This window comes from Protopterus annectens, chromosome 3.part0, assembly GCF_019279795.1.
Source record: "Protopterus annectens isolate FY-2018-M chromosome 3.part0, PAN1.0, whole genome shotgun sequence".
Lineage (NCBI taxonomy): Eukaryota > Metazoa > Chordata > Ceratodontiformes > Protopteridae > Protopterus > Protopterus annectens.
The window spans coordinates 754124349-754148870 of NC_056731.1; the positions used below are offsets into that span (position 1 = coordinate 754124349).

The 24522-nt window shown below is 38.6% G+C and overlaps 1 protein-coding gene across 1 annotated transcript in view; it reads left to right on the forward strand.

Moving 5' to 3' along the window:
• Positions 1-24522, forward strand: part of LOC122796926 (collagen alpha-6(VI) chain-like) — a 1619258-nt gene that overhangs the window by 296814 nt on the left and 1297922 nt on the right. The window contains exon 5 of the mRNA XM_044065693.1: positions 11162-11755. Within this exon, the coding sequence (XP_043921628.1) occupies positions 11162-11755 (594 nt within the window). The remainder of the gene's footprint in view (positions 1-11161; positions 11756-24522) is intronic.

Genomic DNA, 24522 nt, shown 5'->3' on the forward strand with positions numbered 1-24522 from the left:
CACACACACACACACACACACACACACACACACACACACACACACACACACACACACACACACACACACACACACACACACACACACACACACACACACACACACACACACACACACGCACACACACACACACACACACACACACACACACACACACACACACACACACACACACACACACACACACACACACACACACACTCACACACACACACACACACACACACACACACACACACACACACACACACACACACACACACACACACACACACACACACACACACACACACACACACACACACACACACACACACACACACACACACACACACACACACACACACACACACACACACACACACACACACACACACACACACACACACACACACACACACACACACACACACACACACACACACACACACACACACACACACACACACACACACACACACACACACACACACACACACACACACACACACACACACACACACACACACACACACACACACACACACACACACACACACACACACACACACACACACACACACACACACACACACACACACACACACACACACACACACACACACACACACACACACACACACACACACACACACACACTCTCCCTCTCTCTCTCTCTCCTACTTTTTTTGACAGTCATGCCTGAGTGTCACAGGTATTCTCTCACACAATCCATCCATCTCTTTGCTGGACTTCCTCATTTCCTCTTGCCTTCCTCCTGTATGTCCCAAAAACTGCTATTCATCTCCCTGCTCTTTAATAAGAGCTGATGATGATTTCCCTGTTCTTTGATTGTTATCATACCTCTCAAGTGTACCTCGTTACGAGGAATGTACCTCATTTGGGGTCTTAAAAAGTTCATGTTCCTCAAAGTTCCACATTGAAAGACTCTGTCACACATTCATGTTAGGAATTTTTTTAAGTGAAATCCATTGTAAATAGAAATGAATCATATTACTTTATTAAATGATCGTCTTAAAACCAGCATATTTTAACCATCCTATGACCTTCCTAGTTGAAGTTGTTAGTAACCATTAGTATGTTTTCCACATTTTGCCCATTTGTTCCACATTATGAGGGCTAGTGTTCCTCATTTTGCACATGGAAGATTGAGAGCTATGATTGTTCTATTGTTACATTGTTAGAGCTCTCCCTCCCCCTTCACTGTTTTCTCTCTCTGCTGCTATCTCCTGATTGGTACAGGAACCACAGGCTCCACTGCCCCCCCCCCTTCCTTGTAAAAGTAAACCCAAGTTTCTAGCCTATCTGCGACTTTAGTTCTGTAACATAGTCATAAATGGTGAGAGAACTGTGATTGGTTACAGATTCTGAGTCACAGATCTTTTTTTTTTTTGGAACCTGCTCTGAGCTGACCTCAACCCTTGTCTTTTACTCAAGACTCTGAGAAACAAGGAGAGCCCAAACTGTTAGATTTTCTATCAAAAATGGAAGAAACAAAGCCAAGCTGAGCTGTGGTCAACAAACCACTACCACTGTCACTCCATAGTGGGCTGGCTCCACTAAAGGCTTTTTTCCTATGGGAAGTCTTCCTAATCTATACAGTGTTACAATGTACACTTGAAGATTTGGTAACCTGAGATGAGTGAAGTCATTTACACCCTCAGCTGTGGTACAGCCTGCATACGTTATCTGAACATCCAGACTAAGAACGTGGGCACTCCACTCGCTGCTCATTAAGAATTTTACCTAAAATAATTTGCATCCCTACACCAACCCAACTAAAAGCAGCTATAGTCCTTCCAGCTGTCTAGATCATTCTAAACCATTGACTAGCATTTCCCCATAACTTCTGTATTCAGCCTGATTAAGATTCATATATTGAGACAATGTAAGAATTGTTTCATGGTTTCTGATGATCATCTATTACTCAAACAGCATAAAATAATATGTGAAAGGAGTATAAATATAATGGCATCGGAGGGCGAAATCTCATACACAGTCAACTCAGACTTCAGGATTGTCAAAAATACACCACACACCACACTTCACCATGTCCATCAGGTTACACATAATCCTTTATATGCTGAAGTTCTATATATTAACTTGCCTAAACCTCAAAGATCTCCAAAACACAACACAACCATATAACATTCACAGCAACACTGTCTGCCTTATAACCTACCACCTCACATGGAGGAAGGAGTCCCAAAGTCATGGATGCTAAGCATGTATGACATGCATCCACTAAGCCAAACATTTTAGTTATAGTTGACTCCTTTGTAAGACATACAATTGCACCTCTTACCAGGTTTACGAAGAAATGAGCAATGGCTTATTATGTGTTTAGTGCCAGGATCCATCAGATCACAAACACACTCAAGTTGTTGAACAGCAAGCAGTGATATGATGCTGTTACAGTACATGTGGGTGTCATTGACTGGTGACATACCTCCTTGGACTACATGAACAGAGACATGATGGAGCTCTCAGATTATGTGTCACAGGCAGGTGTGAGCCTAGCATTGAGCAACATTCGACCTTCTCCAAGGATGTTACTGAAATAGGGAAAAAAAACTAATTGACTTCAATATTTGGCTTAATTTTTGGTTTCATTTCAAGGGGGCCCAGTATTTGTCAGCCCACGAAGACATGATTGACACACTACACCGCTTTACCAGGATGGCCTGCAGCTGGGCTTTCAGATATTTACAAAGCTATTATCGACCTCCATAATGCCTTTTTCACAATGCCAAGCAACTATGCTTACCAGTATAATGAAACAACAGTTTTGTACACCTTACTTTTCAACATATAAAATTTGAAGGGATTACTGATCAATGCTGGGAGTCTAAACAAGAAATTTCACTCTCTACAAACCCTCCAGCCCCTAGAGGAAGTAGAAGCCTGTGTAATGACTGAGAAATGGTTTAAAATGGCAGAGTGTACTCCTGCTGTGTAGGGCTATAATACCACCCTCATATTTAGAGAGGCTACTTGGCAAAGGGGGGGGGGGGGTTGAGATATTTCAATCTTCATTCAGAAGCATCTCACATCTAGATTGGCTAATCAGCATTTTGCAGTGGAGCTTCTTCAGGTTGAAATCACTATCAGAAAGGTCCCTTACCATATATTGATTAGCTATAGAACTCCCCCTATGACCCAAGAAAGCCAGAATGCCTAACTACAAGAACTAGAGTCACTCATTATTAAACCCAATACCATTTTTTGGGTGATGTAAACTATCCAGCTAGAGAATGGGAAACCTACACCACTACTAGTGTATAACCACAGAGAATCCTGGATGTTGTCAATACAAACACTCTGGAGCAATTATTGAGAGTGCCTAGGGGAATAGCATGTTAGACCTTGTCCTTACTAATATGGAGGCATCTTGCACCATTCATTATGCATCTTTATAATTTGTTAGGTCTGTCCATAAAGTAGTCTCCTTCAAAACAAAACTAAATCCAGGGACCACTTCCACCCGCTAGTACCTTTAAACATTTCTCCAAAACAGACTACCTAATTTTAAGAGACACATTGGCAAGATTCAAATTGCCATCAAACACAGTTACCTCTAATAAATATGGAAATATACAACATTAAACTACAGCAGCATGGAAACAGTTGCATAGATGCAGATGCACCCAGTAGAAACAAGTGAAGAGCATACCACACACACAAAAAAAAGTGGAACTTAAAAGGTTTTACAGTAAATGGAAGAGATTACTGTCTAACAGTAAGTAAAATAATACAGAAAATGATACAGTCCTCATCATTAAATAAAACATGCAGTTAAGGCAACCAAAGCCAAGCTCAAGGTGAACGTAGCCATCCGAGTAAAGGGTGGCCATCTCTCTCTCTCTCTCTCCCTCTCCCCCCCCCCCTTTTCTGCAATTGGAGCTGCTTTGCCTTTTGCCCTGATGTCCTCATTTATTCATCTGTCCCCAGTGTGCATCCTACCACCAATCTCAGTCATTTCATCTCTATCATCTCTAGCTTCCTCAACGACTCTGCCTTTACTGCATAGGTTTCTGTACCATACAGCAGTAATGGTAGCACCACTGTTTTCTACAGATTACTTTTCAGCTTCTTTGCCATTTTTCTGTTATATAGTACACTTAATACTCTGTGCCGCTTGTCTGCAACCCCTCTGATTCTAGCTTTAACTTCCTCATTCAGACTTTGCTTTTCCTCAGTCATCCTTCACAGATACTTGAAGCTGTTAATCTGTTCCACTATTTTTCCTGATATCTGAATTTTCAGCTTCTTTTGTTTCTCCTGCATGTGCTGTCATTACAACTGTAAGACCTGTACTCAGTTTCACTCAGTGTCTCTTCAGTTTTTAATTCCATTCCCCAATCATTTGCTGAATTTTTTGCTCAATCTGCTTGTAACACCACATTGTCTGCATAGAGCAGTTTTGTTTATCTCTCTCCTCCTTCCTGTTTGCTAATGTTAGTCCACCACCAGTATGAATAGTAGTGGGCTCAGAACTGAACTCTGATGGATACCTACTCCCACAAGGAACCCTGCTGTGTCACCAAACAATGTTTATACTTGCATCATTAGGTCCTTCTAAATACCTGCACTAATTTTGCCAATGTTTCTGCAATTTTGAGCAATCACAGGACTGTCCTAGTCAGCTTTCTCGGGACCTTGCAAAATACTTTCTCCAAGTCTAGGAATATCCATTTGGATTCTTTCCTGATCACTATCTCCTTCTCAACAGCATGATTCATTGCAAACATCTGGTCAGTTGTGCTACATCCTGATCTGAATTGGAACTGTTCACTTATATATCAGTAATACTGTTTTGGTGCTTTGTTTAGTGAGTGAAAGAGAATATTCCCTTAAACTTCTAAGTGAGATTATTCATAAACTCAAATGCCATGGAACAACTAGTCACCATCCCCACAAGAGGAGATAACATACTTGATCTCATCATCACGAACATGGGAGCACAATGTTCAACACCGGAGGTGTACCCCTCACTGGTGAGATCAGACCACAAACTAATCTCGCTGGAGGTCCTCATCCCACCCCCACCTGAAATAAAAAAGACCACAGTAAAGAACTTCTCAAAAGCCGACTTCACACTTCTAAAGACTAGTGTGGTCTCCTTTAAGGCCCCCGAGCCGGCGGAAAACAGTACTCAAGCCGCTGAATCACTTACAAATGCCTTCTACCAGCACCTGCAGGACTGCATGGATAAGGCAATCCCAAGCAAAACAAAGACTCTTTGTACCAAAGGCAAGCGTCCAGTCTGGTGGACCCCAACCATAAACAAACTCTACAACAAAAGGAGGAAGCTACTACAAGATAGAGCAAAATCCTTAAAAGGTAAGACACCCTTGATCACTATAAGTAAAAAACTAAGAGCTCTCATAAAATCATCCAAAGCAAATTTCGAGAGAATAATAGCTAAAGACTCAAAAGACAATCATAAGGCCTTCTTTAGCTATGTTAGAAACCTGGGAGGAAACTCCCAGATATGCTCAGAGCTTGTTCAAAATGATGTGAAGATTACTGATCCTACAGACATTGCCAACATACTGGCTGACAGGTTCAGTGCAAACTTCTCCCCCCCCCAAAAGGAGAGATATCTATACCAAACGATTGCAGCCCCCAAACATCTCCAGCGCCCAAGTGAGAACTGCTCTCTCCAAAGCAAAAACACAGCATCCATGGGACCTGATGGTGTCCCCGGCTGTGTGCTCCATGAACTCAATGAGGAATTAAACCCACAGCTAGGACAGCTGTTTAATCAAAGTCTTACCTCTGGATACACCCAGGAGTGGCGCACTGCAACTGTGGTACCACTTCACAAAGGCGGTGCCTCCACCGACCCTGGAAATTACCGGCCCATTAGCTTGACAAGCCTTATCTGCAAAGCCATGGAGAGGATCATAATGGACCTCATAAATAAAGACATAGGGAATTTGCAGACTTTGGATTCAACCCAGTTTGGCTTTGTCAAAGGCAGATCATGCCTTTTAAACTTGGTTGACTTTTTGAAACAGTCACCAAAGCCATTGATGAGGAAAGGCAGTCCATACAGCCTACCTCGATCTGGCTAAGGCCTTCGATACAATACCCCATTCGGGTATCATTGAAAAACTCATCAGCTTAAATGTCAACCCATACATCACAAGATGGGTTGCAAACTGGCTGAGTGACAGAACCCACAGGGTCAGAGCTGCTGGCGCCATGTCAGACTCAAAGCCTGTCACAAGTGGTGTCCCACAGGGCTCAGTCCTGGGCCCACTCTTGTTTGGCATCTACTTTTCCAGTACAAGCAAACACAGGAGGGTTATGGCTGACAAAGTTTGCAGATGACTGCAAACTGGGCCATAGTAGAAAACACATCTGACACAGATATCCTTCAGAAGGGTCTCACAGAAGCGGATAACTGGTGCCAGAGCCACGGCCTAAAGTTAAATGCCAAAAATGCATAGTCATACCCTTCGGGAAAAACAAGGTTACCCTAGCTACCAAATAGGTGGCAATCCACTGAGCACAGAAGAAGTTATCAGGGACCTGGGGACCCAGGTTGATAGTAGTCTGTCATTCGACACCCATGTAGCTAAAGTAGTTAGGAAGACCTTCTACATTGCCCACCTTATCATGAAGGGATTCTCATCTAGATCAAGGAGGTCATAGTCTCCCTTTACTCATCACTCATCAGACCAATGATTGAGTACAATGCCCCATTCGAATGTATCTGACCCGACACTTGCAGCAGCTGGAGAGGCCACAAAGTTCCTCACCAAAAGGATAAAGGGTCTCAAAAATCTGTCCTATGCTGCCCGACTGAAAGAACTCCAGCTCTATTCAGTAAACACGCTTGCTCAGAGGTGACCTTTGCCTAACATACAAGGCCATGTCAAACCCAGATTTGATGAATATGCTTCACCTCAAAAAATCTAGATCCATCAGAGCCACAAGGGCCGTAGACTTAAACCTTGACACGGCTATTAATAGGACGTGCTGGAGGGATAGATTCATCACCCAAAGACTCCCTATGCTGTGGAACAAAATCCCGGTACATGTGAGGCAGAGCACCTCGCTGGCCTTGTTCAAGAGAAATCTTGACCAATGGATGGGAGATCGCAGATATACCCCAGGGATTACCTCAGTGTCACTGCTCGACAGAGGCACAGCAAAATAATGGGTATAGTTCCCCATACTAAAGGGGTGGCGTAAGCCACAAAACGATGGGCTAGGCTTGTAAATGCCCTCGGGCAGATAGCCTAGTATGAACCTATGAACCTATTTGCAACCATAAACTGATGTAACATTAAAAAGCACTGGATCTGATGCTAATCTTCATTCATTCCTTACTGATTGGTGTCGGTTCCGTCCTCAGAACCGAATTGGCCTTATAACAAGCTTGTGCCAGCCAAAAAAGCTCTCGAGCTAAGCTTTTACCAACGATACCCCTCTCCCTGTTACCTCAGATCGAGTTTGCCCATAATAAGTAAAGCAGAAGCTTTTCCTGAGCACAAAACTTAAAGAGTAGGACCCAATCTGATCCTCCAGGAGCCTTTGGAGGAGGAAGGTGGATGGGATGTAATGAATGAATGAAGATGAACAACACAGATCGAACGTTATGGTAAGAACATACCTTCTTTATCTGATGTTGTTAATCTTCATTCATTCCTTACTGATAGGACAGAGTCCCTAGCTACTTTTAGTCCTGGGAGGCCCTTCCTGAAGGATTTTCCTGAGTACCATTGACCCAAAAGATGCTCTTCCCCTGGAGACCAAATCCAATTTGTAATGAGTGATAAAGATATGAGGGGTAGCCCAAGTCGCAGCTGCACAAATATTATCCAATGAAGCCTTAGCATGAAAAGCAACATAAGTAGCTATCACCCTGGTGTAGTGTGCTTTGACTTTGCAACCAGTTGGACAAGGTTACTTTTGAGACAGAGTTTCCCAATGTGGGGCCTGAATAGGACACAAATAGCTGGTTTGATTTATGTACTGACTTAGTTCTGTCCAGTTAAAAATGTAATTGCCTATGCACATCTGATCCTGATACCAGTGGAATCATCATAGTCAATAACTTCAATCCCACCCCACCCCTGGTGTCCACCAAACTTGGTTCCCCATCAAGTCTTGCTTTATCAAGTCCTGTTTATACTATCAAAAGTTTATGCACCCCTCTCTCTGTAGCCCCCCATTCTCAAACAAAAAAAAATGCAGCAACCACAGTTTTCCATTCTAAGACCCACACCCTTGGACACCATACCTCCATCCATAAGAGAGTCTTCCCAAGTTCAGAAAAATTCTTAAATAGCACCCACTAAAAGATGCAGTATGCCAGTTTTCTAACAACAGAAGAGCAATCTAAATGCCTCCAAATATAAACCATCATCAAACAACAGAAATGATGACAGAATAATTATAGAGAGAATCCTAACAACACCACCATATCACATTTTATGTCTCTGCTCCACTCATCCATCATCCCTTCATTTCAGCTTTCCTTTTTGATTTAAACATTAGATTGGTCTTCAGTTGAAGTAAATATGCATACTGTAATAATAACTGCTAATAAATACATGTATATAGCCCATTACATGCACTGCATAAAACATATACTATTTTTTTCAAGTGAATAGCACAAATACTTTGTTATCTGTTTATGAAAAATGTTTACTTTTGTGTAAACTGAATTTATTAGCCATGTATTACAACTTCTAAGGCATTCAAATGTTATACCCTTCATATATTTTTTGTGTGTATGCGTGTGTGTGTGTGTGTGTGTGTGTGTGTGTGTGTGTGTGTGTGTGTGTGTGTGTGTGTGTGTGTGTGTGTTTGTGTTCCTGCGTCCACTTTGAGCCTGAAATAGATCAATTTGAATGTTCTATCCCACTCAACAAATTTAAATAAATAAATAATATTGTTCATATGACTCCAAACAATGTACCTGACTGTCTCCCAGTACGTACCAAACATTGTTTTTAACCCCTATTAAACCTTAGCCTTTCCACTGGTTACATACTAGACATATGGAAAATTGCCATTGCAGCATCATTACATAAGGGTGGCCTCACCACAGATCCAGATAATTGCAGATCTGTAATTCTCACTGGTATCACTTGTAAAGTTCATGAACTGTGGTGGTGGTGCTGCGGTAGCATTGTCGCCTCACAATTAGACGCTGCTCTTTCGATTCTCAGATAAAGCATCTTCTGTGTAGCGACATGCGTGAATGGGCGTTCCTTCATTAAAGGTTGCGCATTAGGCCCGGCAAGCCAGTACGTAAAAATCTACTGCCAATCATTAGCAGACCGGAGTTCCGCTGTGGCGACCCCTAACCAGAAAAAGCCGAAAGACACAAACATCACTTGTAAAGTTCATCTGTGATATGTATCATGACTTATCAGCAAAAACATGGGCAGTCTTCAGTCCTTGATCCAAATGAGTTTGAGTTTGTTAAAGAAAGATCCTGTCTACTCAGTCTAATCAACTTCCTTGAAAGGGATAATGATACTATGGGGATGGAGCCTCTGTCCAGATTGCCTATCAGGATCTGGCTAATGTTTTTGGTAAGCTTCTCATGTAGGGGTTATTTGCAGGCTCACCCAACTCAACCTTATCCCCTATGACACCCACTAGATAGCCATCTGGTTCACTGACAGGACTCCCACAGTAAGGGTAGGATGTACTTCTTCCACAAAGAAAAATGATATTAGAGGTGCTCCTCACAGTTGTGTCTTTAGCCTCCTCCTCTTCGGTATCTACTCTTCTAATGTTAAAGTGAAAGTCGAAGGGCTCTGGTGACTTAGTTTGCTATGCACTGCAAACAGAATACTATCTTTTGCTCTGCTATGAATACTCAAATATTCCCATAAGGGATTGCTGTTGCTAATACATTTTGTAATCACCAGTGGCTGATGCTTACTGTTAAAAAGGTATAGGGTGGATTTCTTTGGGAAGTAAGACTTCCCCAATTCATACTGCATTAAGGACACTGTCCTTTAAAATCAACACAGCCATCAGTGATCTGGGTACCTTCTTCATCAACAAACTGTCCTTCAACCACCATGTTCCACTCATACTGTAAAAATCATTCAACCTGGCATATTTAATCTCCAATTGCATTGTTTTTTTTTTGTCTAGGAATAAGGAAGCCATACTTCCTGTCTATACAGCACTCATCAGTCCTGTCATTGAATAGAGCACCCTTTTCAACATGTACATTTCTACATATCTTTCACAACCAGAAAGATCCCACTGGTTCCCAATGAAGAACATTATATGGCTAAACTTCCCAAACTACCATGATAGCTTAATATCCTCATTATAGTCTGTCTCATGCAGGCTTTGTGGAGGTCTAATCTTAGCTATCTGCACCATGAAAGACCTTACCTGTCAGATCCCCATCAGCAATGCATGATTAACATCATAAACATTTTTATCAAGGAAATAGCCTTCACTCACACACAAATAGAACATGTCAGTGTAATGGATGTCTACTGTAATGTATCCCATTTTTATGAAATGGCCTTCTCTTACACATTAAATGAAATATGGCTGTCAGTAGTCATCTAGACAATAGACCTAGTTTATGCTTGTGAACCTAGGAACCTTTTTCCATTGCACTATTGTAATAATATCCAAATCGTTGCATTTCATGGAAAGGAGTATATACTAATTATTTCTTTGAAATGGCTACAATGAGCCATGACCAAATTCTGAACTGATCCTTTTATATTTGTGGATGGTCAGTGCACTATAAAATGGTAGGAAGCTGTCAAAATTGCTATTTGCCAGGCTATACCTGCAAAGACAAGGTAAGAAGGGACAAATAAATTCATGTTTCTCATCATGTTTCCACATACTCAACATTGGTATGTTCCTAAAAAAGTAAGCATATTATTACTAACAAACCTTTATTTTTTCACACTTCGGTTATGATTAAACAGGATTATTCACATTCATCTTTTGAGTTACTTAATATCAGGTGTTATAAAAGTGTAATGTCATTTAATGTTAATACAACAAAATGTTTATTTTGCTTATTATATTTATAATGTAATATATCATTTTCTTTTATCACTTCCAGGTTTATGTCCCATTTTATGTTTGTGAAACATTTCATCCTTGAAGAATGTTTTTGACTTGCACTGTCTTTGTACTTTTACAGATTGTAAGAATGTCACTGTTGCAGATATTGTATTTTTAGTGGATGGATCTTCCAGTATTGGTAAATCAAACTTTGAAGACATGAAAGGGTTCATGCAAAGTTTCATTGAGAACTTTGGTATTGGAAGTGGCATGGTCCAAATTGGAGTAGCACAGTTCACTGATAAACCATACAACGAGTTTGCCTTAAATTCCTATTCAACAAAAGAAGAAATCCTAAAAGCAATAAACAACCTGAAATACAGAGATGGAAAAAAAGATAGAAGAACTGGATTGGCCCTTGAATTCCTCCAATCAAAATATTTTACTCAGTCTGCTGGAAGCAGAAAATTACAAAATGTGCCACAGATTGCCATTGTATTTACCGAAGGAGAATCTTCTGACAATGTATCAGAAGCAGCACAAGCCCTTAGAGATAAAGGCATTACAATATACGCGATTGGCATTAGAATTAAACACTTCAAAGAACTTAAACAAATAGTGTCTCTCCCTTCTCATAAATTTATCTTTAATGTTGACAGATACAGAGCGCTGAAGAATGAGATGAGTCATATACTGGAAACTGTCTGCACTGCGGCTCGTGCTGAAATTATGGGTAAGATAATCTGATTTATGTGGATGATGTGGTGCGTTTTAACGTCTGTCTTTTCATGCAGAACATCTTTATATTTAAGTCAGCTTATTGCATATGATATTCAGCAGATTTCTGTTTAGCAAAGAAACTGATATGCTATGTTAGAGTGAGGTTGCATTTCCTTGAGTTAGTGTTGGTTTACGTAGATTTTAAAGTTCGCACTGTACTCACTGAAAGAAGAGCATGAACAACATGTATTTATGTACACAGTAACTTTATTATATACCTCTTTCTGTTTCTTAAATATTTTTCTTCGCCCTTACCAAACTTATCTTTATACTTTACTAAATTAACGGGTTTCCTGTTTTGTTTTCCATCTTTTTACTCCTTGTAAATATGCACATTTTCATTACAATGTGTATCTGTATTAGCATTACTGCATTTTTATATAGCTAATACAAATATCCCATTATCCTTGCAATGAGTCACTCCTTTAATCTCACATGTTTATTTCTTATTATGTTCAAAATATCTTTGCATATTCCCATGCTTTTAGTGATGGATTTTTTATACTGTAGATAAAACTAGGAAGTGTACATCCCAGGTTCTCTTCCAAATTCATTGAATCTTATCTTTATTGTTTGAATCTACAGCCATTAATCATGTCTCCATATCTGAGCGGTGACAGGATTGTTTTCTATTCATTGAACATTACCCAAAATGCTCTGCGTAGTCGTAGTCAAACAAAATTATCTCTGCATGTAGTCTCTTCTCTCACAGTTTTGTCCTACACATAATCTTTTTGAAACATCTCATAGTGATCATTTCCTCTGAGTCTAATCTGTAAGAACATTGCAGAATAACCTATGAAATCTCAGAAACATCCGACTGTATGAAGAGAGACATTATGGAGCTCTTGGACTATGTGTCACAGGTTGATATGTGCCCAGCACTGAGCAACATTCTGTCTTCATCAAGGATGTTAACATGGTACGAATAGAAGATGATTGACTTTAATAACTGACTTAGTTTTTGGTGTCATTATAGGAGGGATCTGTACCTGTTCCCTATTGGCTTTCGTATATTGGCTAAAACATTGTTTTCCCCCATAGAGCCTTTTTAGGCAATGCCAAACTGACAAACCTTCCAAAATAGCAAAATCTACCCAAGGAAATCTAAAAGTGTTGCTGCTCAATATACCTCTCAATCTCATAGCAAAAATCTGGACAAAGCCATTAATAAAAGTGTGACAAAGGCCCAAAAATAGGGACACTTTTTAAATACTGCACTTACAAACTTAGAAAGTTGATTGAATAACATATTTTGCATTAGAATGAATTTTCTGATGGATATGAAGTCTGAAACTCAAATGTCTGTCATTATTTTCTCACATCAGTCTTCAATGATTTGCCATTAATTTGCTAGAAAACCACAATTTAATGAAAAATGGACCAAAAATATGAGGCAAACATCTGGACATTCTGTGAAAATCTAGACAGTTGAGAGGTATGCTGCTCAATGCCAGGAGTCTAAACAAAAATTTCCATCCCCTCCAAGCTCTTCTCACCTTGGAGAATGCAGACATCTGCTCAGTTACTGTGATATGATTTAAAGCTGCAGAGAGTACCCTGGTAGTGCAAGACTTCATTCTCTTAAAACAAATTTAGACCAGCAACTGCACAGACAAAGATTAAAGGTGGAGGTGTCACGACCTACATCAACAGCAAGCATACATCTAGGTCGGTTAAACAGAATGACGCACTGGAGTTCTTCCATGTCCATATTTTCACAGACAAAATCCCATACCATTTGCAAGCTATAGGTCACCCTCTATGTCCCACAAAACCTTAGCTTATACTTAGACCTATTGGTGGCATTCACCATTCAACCAAATTCTATTCTCATGGGGTACTTTATTATCCCTCTATAAACTGGGAATTCTAAATGATCCCAGATTTTGCTGAGGTTCCTAGAATTTGTAAACACAAACACACTGGACCGGTTAGTGCATATAAACCAAGTACTCTTAAATATCAGAAGATGCTGCTCATCCCCGACCCCCCAAGTGTCAAGTCCTCTCTGGTAAGGTCAGACCACAAAGGAATCTCCTTTGAAATATGAATCAGTTCTGTAACCCCAGCAAACCCTGTAACAGCTAGAAACTGCTCCAAGGCAAAATACCTTTTATTAGGCAATAATCTGTAAAAATTTCAAGCCCCTCCCAACCCAGATAAAACAGTGGCCTATGCAGAATTAATCACAAAAACTTTGTACAGCCATGTCAGTGACTACATAGAGGCTGTTGGGCCTACCAGAACTAAGCCCAAAACTAACTCAAAAAACAAACTACCCTCATGGAATCCAAAATTAAACAGGTTGTACAACAACAAAAAAAAAGGTCATAGCTAAAATTAAAAGGTGTAACATGGAAAACGATAAAAACTTCATACCAACATTCCCTCACCCAAATCACTAAAAATCTTCTCTGTTAATATTCCAAGCATGGTTAATAAGATAATAAAACTTCACTCTTGGATTTCTAACACTACTCCCCACATCTTTACCTTATCAGAAACCTGGCTTAAACCTCACATCCTTAATACAGAAACCTTACTTCCTGGCTACAACATATTTCGCTCAGATAGAACCAACAAGAGGGGTGGGGGGGGGTTGCCATCCTCTATTACAATCAACTTAACCTTTCCCCACTCTCTATCACTGTTCCTAGCTTTACACCTGCATAAATTCTTATCGTAAACTGTCACCTTAACCCTCACAAAAGATTTGCCTTAGTCTCTATATACATACCCCCGGGTGATAATATTTCTATCCTAGAGAACGGTCTCCTGGTTCACTCAATATGTCCCTTACGAAACCATTATTCTTGGAGATGTTAATATAGACTGGTCTAAACTGTCTATTTCATCCTCTACTCACAGTCTTAACCTTCATGGATTTCACCAACACATATGTACCCCTTCCCAAACTAACAAAAACTCCTTACCTGGACCTGTCCTTGACTGGATCCTTACCTCACATCCTACCCATTATCACAACCCCGGCATACTTCTTAACTCTTTAAGTGACCACTCCCCTATCTATATTCATAGATTCACCCAAAATTCACCCAAAGATCATACATACATGTCGAAACCTTACCCACTTTGAGCCAGATACATTTAACCCCAAACTTTCTAGCATTAAATGGTCCTTCCTGAATTCTACAATAAAATTTTCCTTGACACACTTGACTCAATTGCCCCTTCTAGAAAAATCAGAATTAAATCTAACTTTGCCCCATGGTTCACAAAACAAACCTGCTCCACTATGCACAAAAGAGATGGTGCCTGGAAAGCCTGGCTTAAAAACAAATCTTCTATCCTTCTTCAAAAATACAAAGAGATCAGAAGCATAACCAAAAGACTAGTCAACAAAGATAAGAAAGCTTTCTTGTGCTCTAGCCAATTTAGCTCACATAAAAATCCAAAGAAATGTTGGACTACCATCAATAACCTGCTTCACCCTAGCAATCCATCTACTCCCAACCCCTTCCCACACAGCACTGCTAATGAAACTGCCACTCTTCTTAACAACTATTTCATAGAAACAATCCAAAAACCTACAGAAAATAGTAGTTCTAACTCAACCCCTTCCTCAACCCACAACAAAATCCTCCCCAACACTTTCACTTTCCAACCAGTCCCCACTTCCATTATTAAATGTCTCCTAAATAAACTTAAACCTTGCTCCCCCTCTGCCAACCAACTACCCCCCACTTTCTTAAAGTTGGTGCATGGTCTATTGCATACCCTCTGTCTATACTTATTAATCATTCCATTTCTGAAGCTCATGTCCCAGACATATGGAAATCCTTTTATACACTCCCTCTCCATAAAGGTGGAAACTCTACTGATCCTTCTAACTTCAGACATATTGCTATCCTGCCCCCCCCTTCCAAAATCCTGGAAAAGTGCATCCATACTCAGTTGCACAAACACATTCTTGACATCAACCTCCTAACTCCCATCCAACATGGTTTTAGACCTCACCATAGTACAGCCACTGCACTACTCTCTTTCACCCAAACAATAGCTGAAGCCCATGACAATAACTTCCTTGTCTCCTGTTTATTCCTCGATCTAAGGCCTTTGATTCTGTCTCCCATTCCAAACTTCTAACGAAACTCTCTGACCTTCATCTCTCTACCTCCTCTGTTAACTGTTTTTTTAGCTACCTTCCAGGCAGGCAGCAGTCCATTCACTGGCAAACTGTCCTCTCCCCTTTCCTCCCAGTAAACACTGGCATCCTTTAAGGATCTCTACTTGGCCACCTCCTGTTCAATATTTTCATTAACAATCTTCACTCTGCTACTAACCTCTCAACACTTCTACAATATGCCGATGATTCCACTCTCATCACCTGTGTCCACAGCATTCCTGAACTTCTAACTCTCACTCAACACACCTTCTCCTCTGTTGAAACCTGGCTTTCTGATAATCAACTCATGCTAATCCAAAAAAAAAAAAAAAAAAAATGAAGTCCTTCTCTTCCTTCCTAAAACACTTGCTCTGCACAAACCTTCCTTCTCTATCACCTCCCTCAACAGCACCACTATCAAACCTGAACCCATACCAAACTACTTGGAGTAATCATTGATGGTGAACTAAAATTTGATATACATATTCAACAATGTATAAAAACAACCCACCAGAAACTTGGTCTTCTCTATCACAACCAAAACTTTCTTACACCTTCCTCCAAACCCTCCCTAGCTCAGTCACTCCTTCTACCCTGTCGTTTTAATGCTACCCCTGTCCTTACTAATGTTCAAACATCTCTTCTCTCCAAACTAGAGCAAACATATAACAAAATAGCCAGCTTTGCCTCCAATCTTCCATGCAAGTTCCATCACTACCTAGCCTTTAAGATACTCCAGTGGTCTGAATTCCATAAACAACTACATCTTTCTCACCTCCATAGTGCACACTCTATCCTGAATTATCCCTCTTTCTGCTCATCCATCTCTAATGTACTGTCCTACTATAACCCCCAACACCACCTCCATACTATGAGCAAACACCTCCTTGACATATACAAACCCAATAAAAACAATGGAAAGTCCCTTTATAAATATTCCATAGCCTATGCTTTGAACTTATTCCCTCTCAGTATAACAAGCACTCCTCAAAAATACCTGTTCAAACAAGAACTTAAACTTTATCTACAAAAGACATGGTCCTGCCCTTGTCAAATCCCCACCTGACTTATTCTCCCTTCTTATCTACATAATTTCTTGTTCCTCATATACCCAGCACCTTCTGTTACTTTCCCTCTTTCTCCTATTTTTAAATGCATCAAAAAAAAAAATAATAATAATAGATTCATTTAATATTTACAGATTTGTTAGCTGTTAATAGACTTACATCATTACATCATGCTATTGATAGTAGACTTATGTTATCTGATTATATCTTTGTAACTTTTGTAATAATTTTTAATTTTCCAGAGATTTTCTCCATGGGTCTCCACTGAAAATAGGCCCCTGGCGCAGTTGGACTAACCTGGTAAACAAATGTCAATAAATAAATTAAATAAATAAATAAATCGACAACTAAGATGACTAAAGAAAAGTTGAGGTAAAGATAGTGTCCCAGGCCAAGGCCAAAGAAAAGTCGAGGTAAAGATAGGCCAGGGACAACCATAAAGCCTTCTTTAGCTATGTCTGCAACTTGAAAGGCAGCTCACAACAGTGTTCCAAACTGTTGTTAAATGGAGTAATTTCCTTAGTAGTGGGAGATGTAGCAAATCTTTTGGAAGATTAATTCAGCTCCAACTTTACCCACTCACTCCCAGCTACCCTTTCCCAGGAAATACTTCTAATGTAATCCCCCCAACTATTAGTAGGGAACAAGCTTTAGATGCGCTCTCCAAGGCAAAGAATGCAGCTTCAATAATATCCCAGGATGCCTCTTAAATAGCCTGAAATATGACTTAACAAGGCCATTGGTGTTGCAATTTAACCGCAACCTTTGTACAGGCTTCATTCCACATGAATGGAAAACTGCAACAGTCATCCCTCTACTCAAGGGCAGACCATCAGTGGATACCAGGAACTTCAGACCCAATAGTCTGACTAGTCTCATATGCAAAGCCATCGAAAGAATTATCATGGAAATGATTAATAATAATATAAGAAATCTTCAAACACTGGAAACAACCTAGTTTCATTTCATCAAAGGCAGGTCATGCCTACTGAATCTGATGGACGTCATTGAGAAGATTGCCAAGTCAGTGGACAAGGGCAAAACACTGAATACTGCCTACCATGACCATATTAGCCATGGCATTTGATACAGTACCCCACTCGGGCATTGTGTAACTACTGGACAGCCATTTGGCTCACAGACAGAACCCATTAAGTTAGGACTCGAGACACCACCTCCACAAAGAGGCTGGTCATCAGTGGTATCCCTCAGGCCTCTGTGTTGGGTTTGCTCCTCTTTGGCATCTATTTTTCAGATGTCAAGGTCAATGTCAAGTGCCTTTGGCTTAACAAGTTTGCAGGTGAGTGAAAGTTAGGAACAAGCATAGAAAACGACTGAAAGGTGTATCACAGGCAAATGACTGGTGACAAAGTCATGGTTTAAAACTCATTGTCAAGAAATGCATAATAGTACCTTTTAGAAAGTTGGCCACATAGGTAAACTACATCATTGATAACACCCCCTTAAAAGAAGACACAGTAGTCAGGGATTTGGGGACTCATTTAGATAGTAACCTGACTTTTGACCAGCATGTGTCTAAGGTTGTAAGAAACTCATTTATGCCGCTAAACATATAAGTAAGGGCATAACATCTAGGTCCTGGAAAGTCATCATGCCACTGTACTCACTACTCAACACTCATCAGACCCATCATGGACTATAATGCTCCTTTCTGAAGGTACCTCTCAAGGCACATGCCACAATTGGAATGTCCGCAGAGGTTCTTCACAAAAATAATAAGGGTGAAAACACAGTCCTATGTAGATTGCTTCAAAACCCCATCTGTATACTCTATTTCCTGCAAACAGCTGAGAGGCTATTCATGTCTCACTGTCTGGCATGCAAGGTGTGCTTGGACTGCTCTCTGATGGACCTTTGCATATCAGCAAAATGAACTGCACCAGAACTACTGAAGCTAATGATTTAAAATTTGCCTGTGACTTAAATGTGACATGTTGGAGGGCAGGTACATATCCCAGGGAATCCCGATTCTCTGTAAATGCTTCCCATCTATGTGAAGCACAAGCTTTCCTTAACCTTATTCAAGTAAAACATAGACCAGTGGATGAGAAATTGGAAATTCACCCCTGGTCTGACATCTATGGGTCTGATAGGCAGAGGCAACCATAAAACCATACCATAACTAACATACACTCTTTAAAATAACCTCTAGGACACAATAACTCATGGGATATATTTGGGTTGTGTGGCTAGGCTTATAAATGCCTCAGAGGCTGTTAGTCTAGTAAACACCTATGAACCTATGTCTACATCTTTTAATGCATATTTCACCTTCACTGTCAACCATAGCGATACACTTACCTATCAAGCAGTTGCACTATATATTTTTTTTAAATAATGACTGCATATTCCCGTTTTATTTGGGGGAAAAAGCATTATCTTGTACTATAAATTGGTATACTACAACATAGCTCTGTCATGACATTCTTCCATCTTTTCTACAACTATGAAATGTTTTTACCTTTGCATGCCATTCCTTCTTTTTCTATTCTAGTCAATTCTATTCTATGTTTTAACCTAATAGTGATGCAGAAGATTTTCTCAGAGGTGCAAGAATAGGTTTAGATGATTGTAACCCTGCAACTTGTTATTTAGGTAAATATACTAAATTGAATTTTGCAAGGTTTACCTGACTTTCTCAAAGTATGTATCTACCACTGAAATAGGTTGATCTCATGAACGCTGAATCTACCAAACCACTTCAGATTAGGAAGATGCCCAAAAATGGAAATATGCCCAAGTTTTTTTCTATAGGAAAAAAAGTCTGAGACACCCTAAATGAAGGTGATCATTTCTACAGTCATCTCTTAATTCTAATAATTAACTTTGTGATCACTGCTTCTCATATTTCATTTTCTGATTTTTAAACCATACTTTAGCATCACCAAGCCAGATGTCTGATATTTGTTTACTTCTTCTTTTGCTTTGTCTTTACCTATTAGCTTAACCCAATCATAGGTTCAAAGGTTCATAGATTGGTACTAGGCTAAGTGCCCTTGTGGGCCATTTTAAGCCTAGCCAATTACCCCATGTCAGAATCAAACCCTGCACCTTGTGTTTGTAAGGCAGACACCTTAACCATTATGCCAACATCCTACCTCCCTATGCAAATCCTTTTTGCAATGAACAGTCTAAATTAACTCTGGGACTTTAGCATCCAGGCATATTGCAGTACATACATGTAAAGGTTTTAATATTTGAAAATATATTTCACACAAGAACAGGGGAACACATTAGGGAGAAAGTCCCCCCCCCCCATAAAAATAGCCTGGTAATGAAGTTCCTATCAGCACTTCGAATGTTGAAAACGCCAAATCCAATTCAATTGAACTGAAGTGCTCAAAATCTCAGATGAGCGAACTGACGGAATATTGGAATTACCTCCCACGGTAAAGAATCTTACATTTATTATTACTATGTATTAACCATGAAACTAGACAACATTTTTAAAAGCCTTAATAATGTTGGTTCTGTCCTGCATTATTTTGATGGGATCACATTCTCGCATAAGATAATAGATTTATTCATATCTTAATTTTGGAGCCCATTATTCATAAATCTACAATTAGTTTGAGGATTACTGAGATTAAAGCTGGTGAAATTATTACAGATTTAAATGGCAACCTCATTGTGCTCCAATCCTACTTCCTGTGTCACCATTTACACCAAGGGATTGTCTCAGTTTGGCAACACTATTTTTAAGAGCCATATTCTTAATGTGAATAATTTATTACGTGCATATATTTGCAACATATTCCCCTTAACCATGGCAAATGCATTTTAAATCCACTGCCATCAATAAATATTTCATTATATATTTTGACCTAACTATAGAAATGTCTTTGTTAGTACTCCATATTGAATAGTCTTTTCCCCTCATATCACATAATATTGTGTTCTATGTACTAAATGTTCTATTAACCTGTTATGCTTTTACACATAATTGTTGACAAAATTTTGCACTGTGTATTTAAGAAAATGTCTGATATCCAAATTTTTGGACTTCTTATCTTGCATCCCTTTAAAATGAAACTTCACCACTAAGTCAGATCACCCTTTATGGTTCTTTTTTTCCTGTCAAAACTTCACTTTTGGTAATACTTGCATATATATTCCTCTTTTCATTCATTCTTGTTGAATTTTTATTAACAAAACATTCCATATTTATTCTATTTTTTATTCTACTTTGTTATAATGTTTTTGTTTTCTCTTCCTTCCCTCACCTCAGTTCTACTCTGTTTAATACCACAATTTATCTGATTGTTATGTGATATTTTGATGGATAAAACTGTTATTATTTCAATGAAAATGTTTGCAAAAATAATTTATTTATTAGCATATTTTATGTGGACAGCCGTGGTGGTGCAGTGATTAGCATTGTCGCCTCACAGCAAGATGCTCCCCAGTTCGATCTTTGGCTGGGGTGTCTTCTGTGCAGAGTCTGCATGTCCTCCCTGTAGTCATGTGAGTTTCCTCCGGGTTGTCCGGTTTCCTCCCAGATCCCGAAAGACATGCTGCAAGTGGATTGGACACACTAAAATTTGCCCAAGGCATGAGTGCGTGCGTGTGTGTGCCTTCCATGGAGGGTTGGGTGCTGGGCTGGCAACTCGACACCATAAAACTCCACTGCAATCATGAGTGGACAAGGTGACCAACTGTGGTGACCCCTAACCAGGAAAAGCCGAGAAAGAGCATATTTTTTGTAACTTTGTCTTTCTTGTAGTTCTATTTTCATTTATTTTCAATTCCTTTTTCATTTTCATCTTTTTATTTTTTTTCCACCTGCTAAATGTTTCTACTGTATTCTATAATCTTATTTCTATTGATAATATTACATCCCATTCTTTTAATGTGCTTCTTCCACAAAATCTTTAAATTAGTTTCTGATCTAGGTTCTCTTCTTTCTATCAAATTCCATTATTCCCAATTTAACTAATTATATTTCTTTTCTTACATTTAGTCATGTTTGCACAATCATATGGTCACACAATTGTGTTTCCTCTTCACTCCATATTAACTCAAATGTTTGCTATACTAATTGGATTATTATTTTTTTTGTTTGTTTGTGTCATCTGGGTCAGTGAAATGGTACTTCCTGGATCCTTCTAACCACAATCCAGACTACAAAAGGAAATGTAGATAGAAAATAATGTAATCAATATGGAATTCAGTGCGTCCTAAGTAATGAATAACCCTTTGTGTAGTACCTCTGCAAAACAAGTTTCATTCCTTTATATCTTGCTCTCATATCTTTGCTGTTGTTTCTCTTTCTATTAATCATACAGAGATGAATACATTGTCACTTCCAAAAATGATAAAGAAATATCTTACCAGACAAGGTTTTATAACTTGCATCTTCTTGTTTTTTCTCTATTGTTAACGGTGGAAAATGGCACATATTAACATCTTTATGGTGCTCTTTAATATTGTATAATGCACATCCAGAATAAGCCTAATATAATCTTACAACACCATATTCCTTATGTATACATATTATTCTTGTCTTCCCAAGACTCAAATTTGCATATTTTATGTAACATTGTCTTTCTTAAAATTCTATTTTATTTCTTTTTAACTCATTTTTCATTTTCGTCTTTTTTATTTTTCCACCTGCTAAATGTTTCTACTGTTATCAATAATCTTATTTCTGTTGATAATATTACATCCTATTCTTTTAATGTGCTTATTCCACAAAATCTTTAAATGAGTTTCTGATCTAGGTTCTCTTCTTTCTATCAAATTCCATTATTCCCAATGTAGCTAATTATATTTCTTCTTTTCTTACATTTAGTCATGTTTGCAGAATCATATGGTCTGACAGTTGTGTTTCCTCTTCACTCCATATTAACTCAAATGCTTGCTATACTAATTGTATTATTTTTGTTTGTTTGTTTGTTTGTGTTATCTGGGTCAGTGAAATTGTACTTCCTGGATCCTTCTAACCACAATCCAGACTACAAAAGGAAAGGATAAATGAAATGTAGATAGAAAATAATGTAATCAATATGAAATTCAGTGTGTCCTAAGTAATGAATAGCCCTTTGTGTAGTACCTCTGCAAAACAAGTTTCATTCCTTTATATCTTGCTCTGATATCTTTGCTGTTGTTTCTCTTTCTATTAATCATACAGAGATGAATACATAGTCGCTTCCAAAAATGATAAAGAAATATCTTACCAGACAAGGTTTTATAACTTGCATCTTCTTGCTTTTTCTCTGTTGTTAACGGTGGAAAATGGCACATATTAACGTTTTTATGGTGCTCTTTAATATTGTATAATGCACATTGAGATTAAGCCTAATATACTCTTACAACACCATATTCCTTATGTATACATATTATTCTTGCCTTCCCATGACTCAGATTTGTATTTAACATTTTGTATCTAGTTTGTCTTTCAGTTTTGTAACTTGAACATAAATAGAGTCAAAATTGTTGCTTTACTAATAACCCTAAATACATTAAACCTGTATTAATTTGTATTCTGCTAATATTTAGTCTTATAGGTTTTAATATCAGTCATTTGAAAAATATGTATCTTTTGATCAAACTTGTCTTAACTTTTATTTCCTTTCTCCAAGTGTTATTCATCTTAAATTGTGCTGCCTAGTAAATCCTTTGAAGACTACTTAACTACTTTTTATATTGCTTCTTTTGTAACCACTTTATACATTTCTTTCTGTAGCTTTTCAGCACATTTACTCTCTTTCTGATTTTGCCCTTTCATCTGTGTTTAAGTTCCTTTTTGGTTTCTTATAGTTCTTATTTCTCATAAGCAGTTATTAACTACACATTATATTACTTTTCTGCATTCTTCTAATTCTGAAATACTCTCACCTACCATCAGCACATTATATTTTTATGTTCATCTTATATATACATGTATATCTGTCTTATCCACATAATGGCCATTTATTTTTATTGAGATCCTTTTACCTGCTCTTAATTCTCAAAATAGATGCATAGTGCTTGTCTGATCCAAACTATTTAGCAAAACGTTTTTTTTTTTTTTTTGCCCAGTATGTATGCCATTAGCATCACTGCCAAACTTAATATAATACACAAGAAACATATATGTACAGGGTTTATCAAATAACAGTTTGCTGAACTTCCTTAGAAACAAGGTATCTGCACCATTTTTCTTGAAATGCAGTAAACCCATAGGTTGTTATCTTTAAATGTGGAATGCATGACTTATCCCTTTAAATAGAAATTGTTAAGGACAAAGTACCTCAAAAATCGTTTTATTTCTTTTAAGATGCTTTCTGCTGAAGTCCCTTTATGTCAAGTGACTTCAATCAAACAGTCAATCAAAACTGTCTCTAGACAATTGCAATTCATCCATACTGTCCATTTAGTATGCATTGTGTTAAGCAAACATGTTAACGTCTTTTCCATTTTAATTATTATGTTTCTCTCCTAACAATTCATCTGTGACTGAATTGTATGCTTTTTTAATTCTAGTCAGTTTGTAATTTCACTAGGTTGTTGTGTCCTTATTTC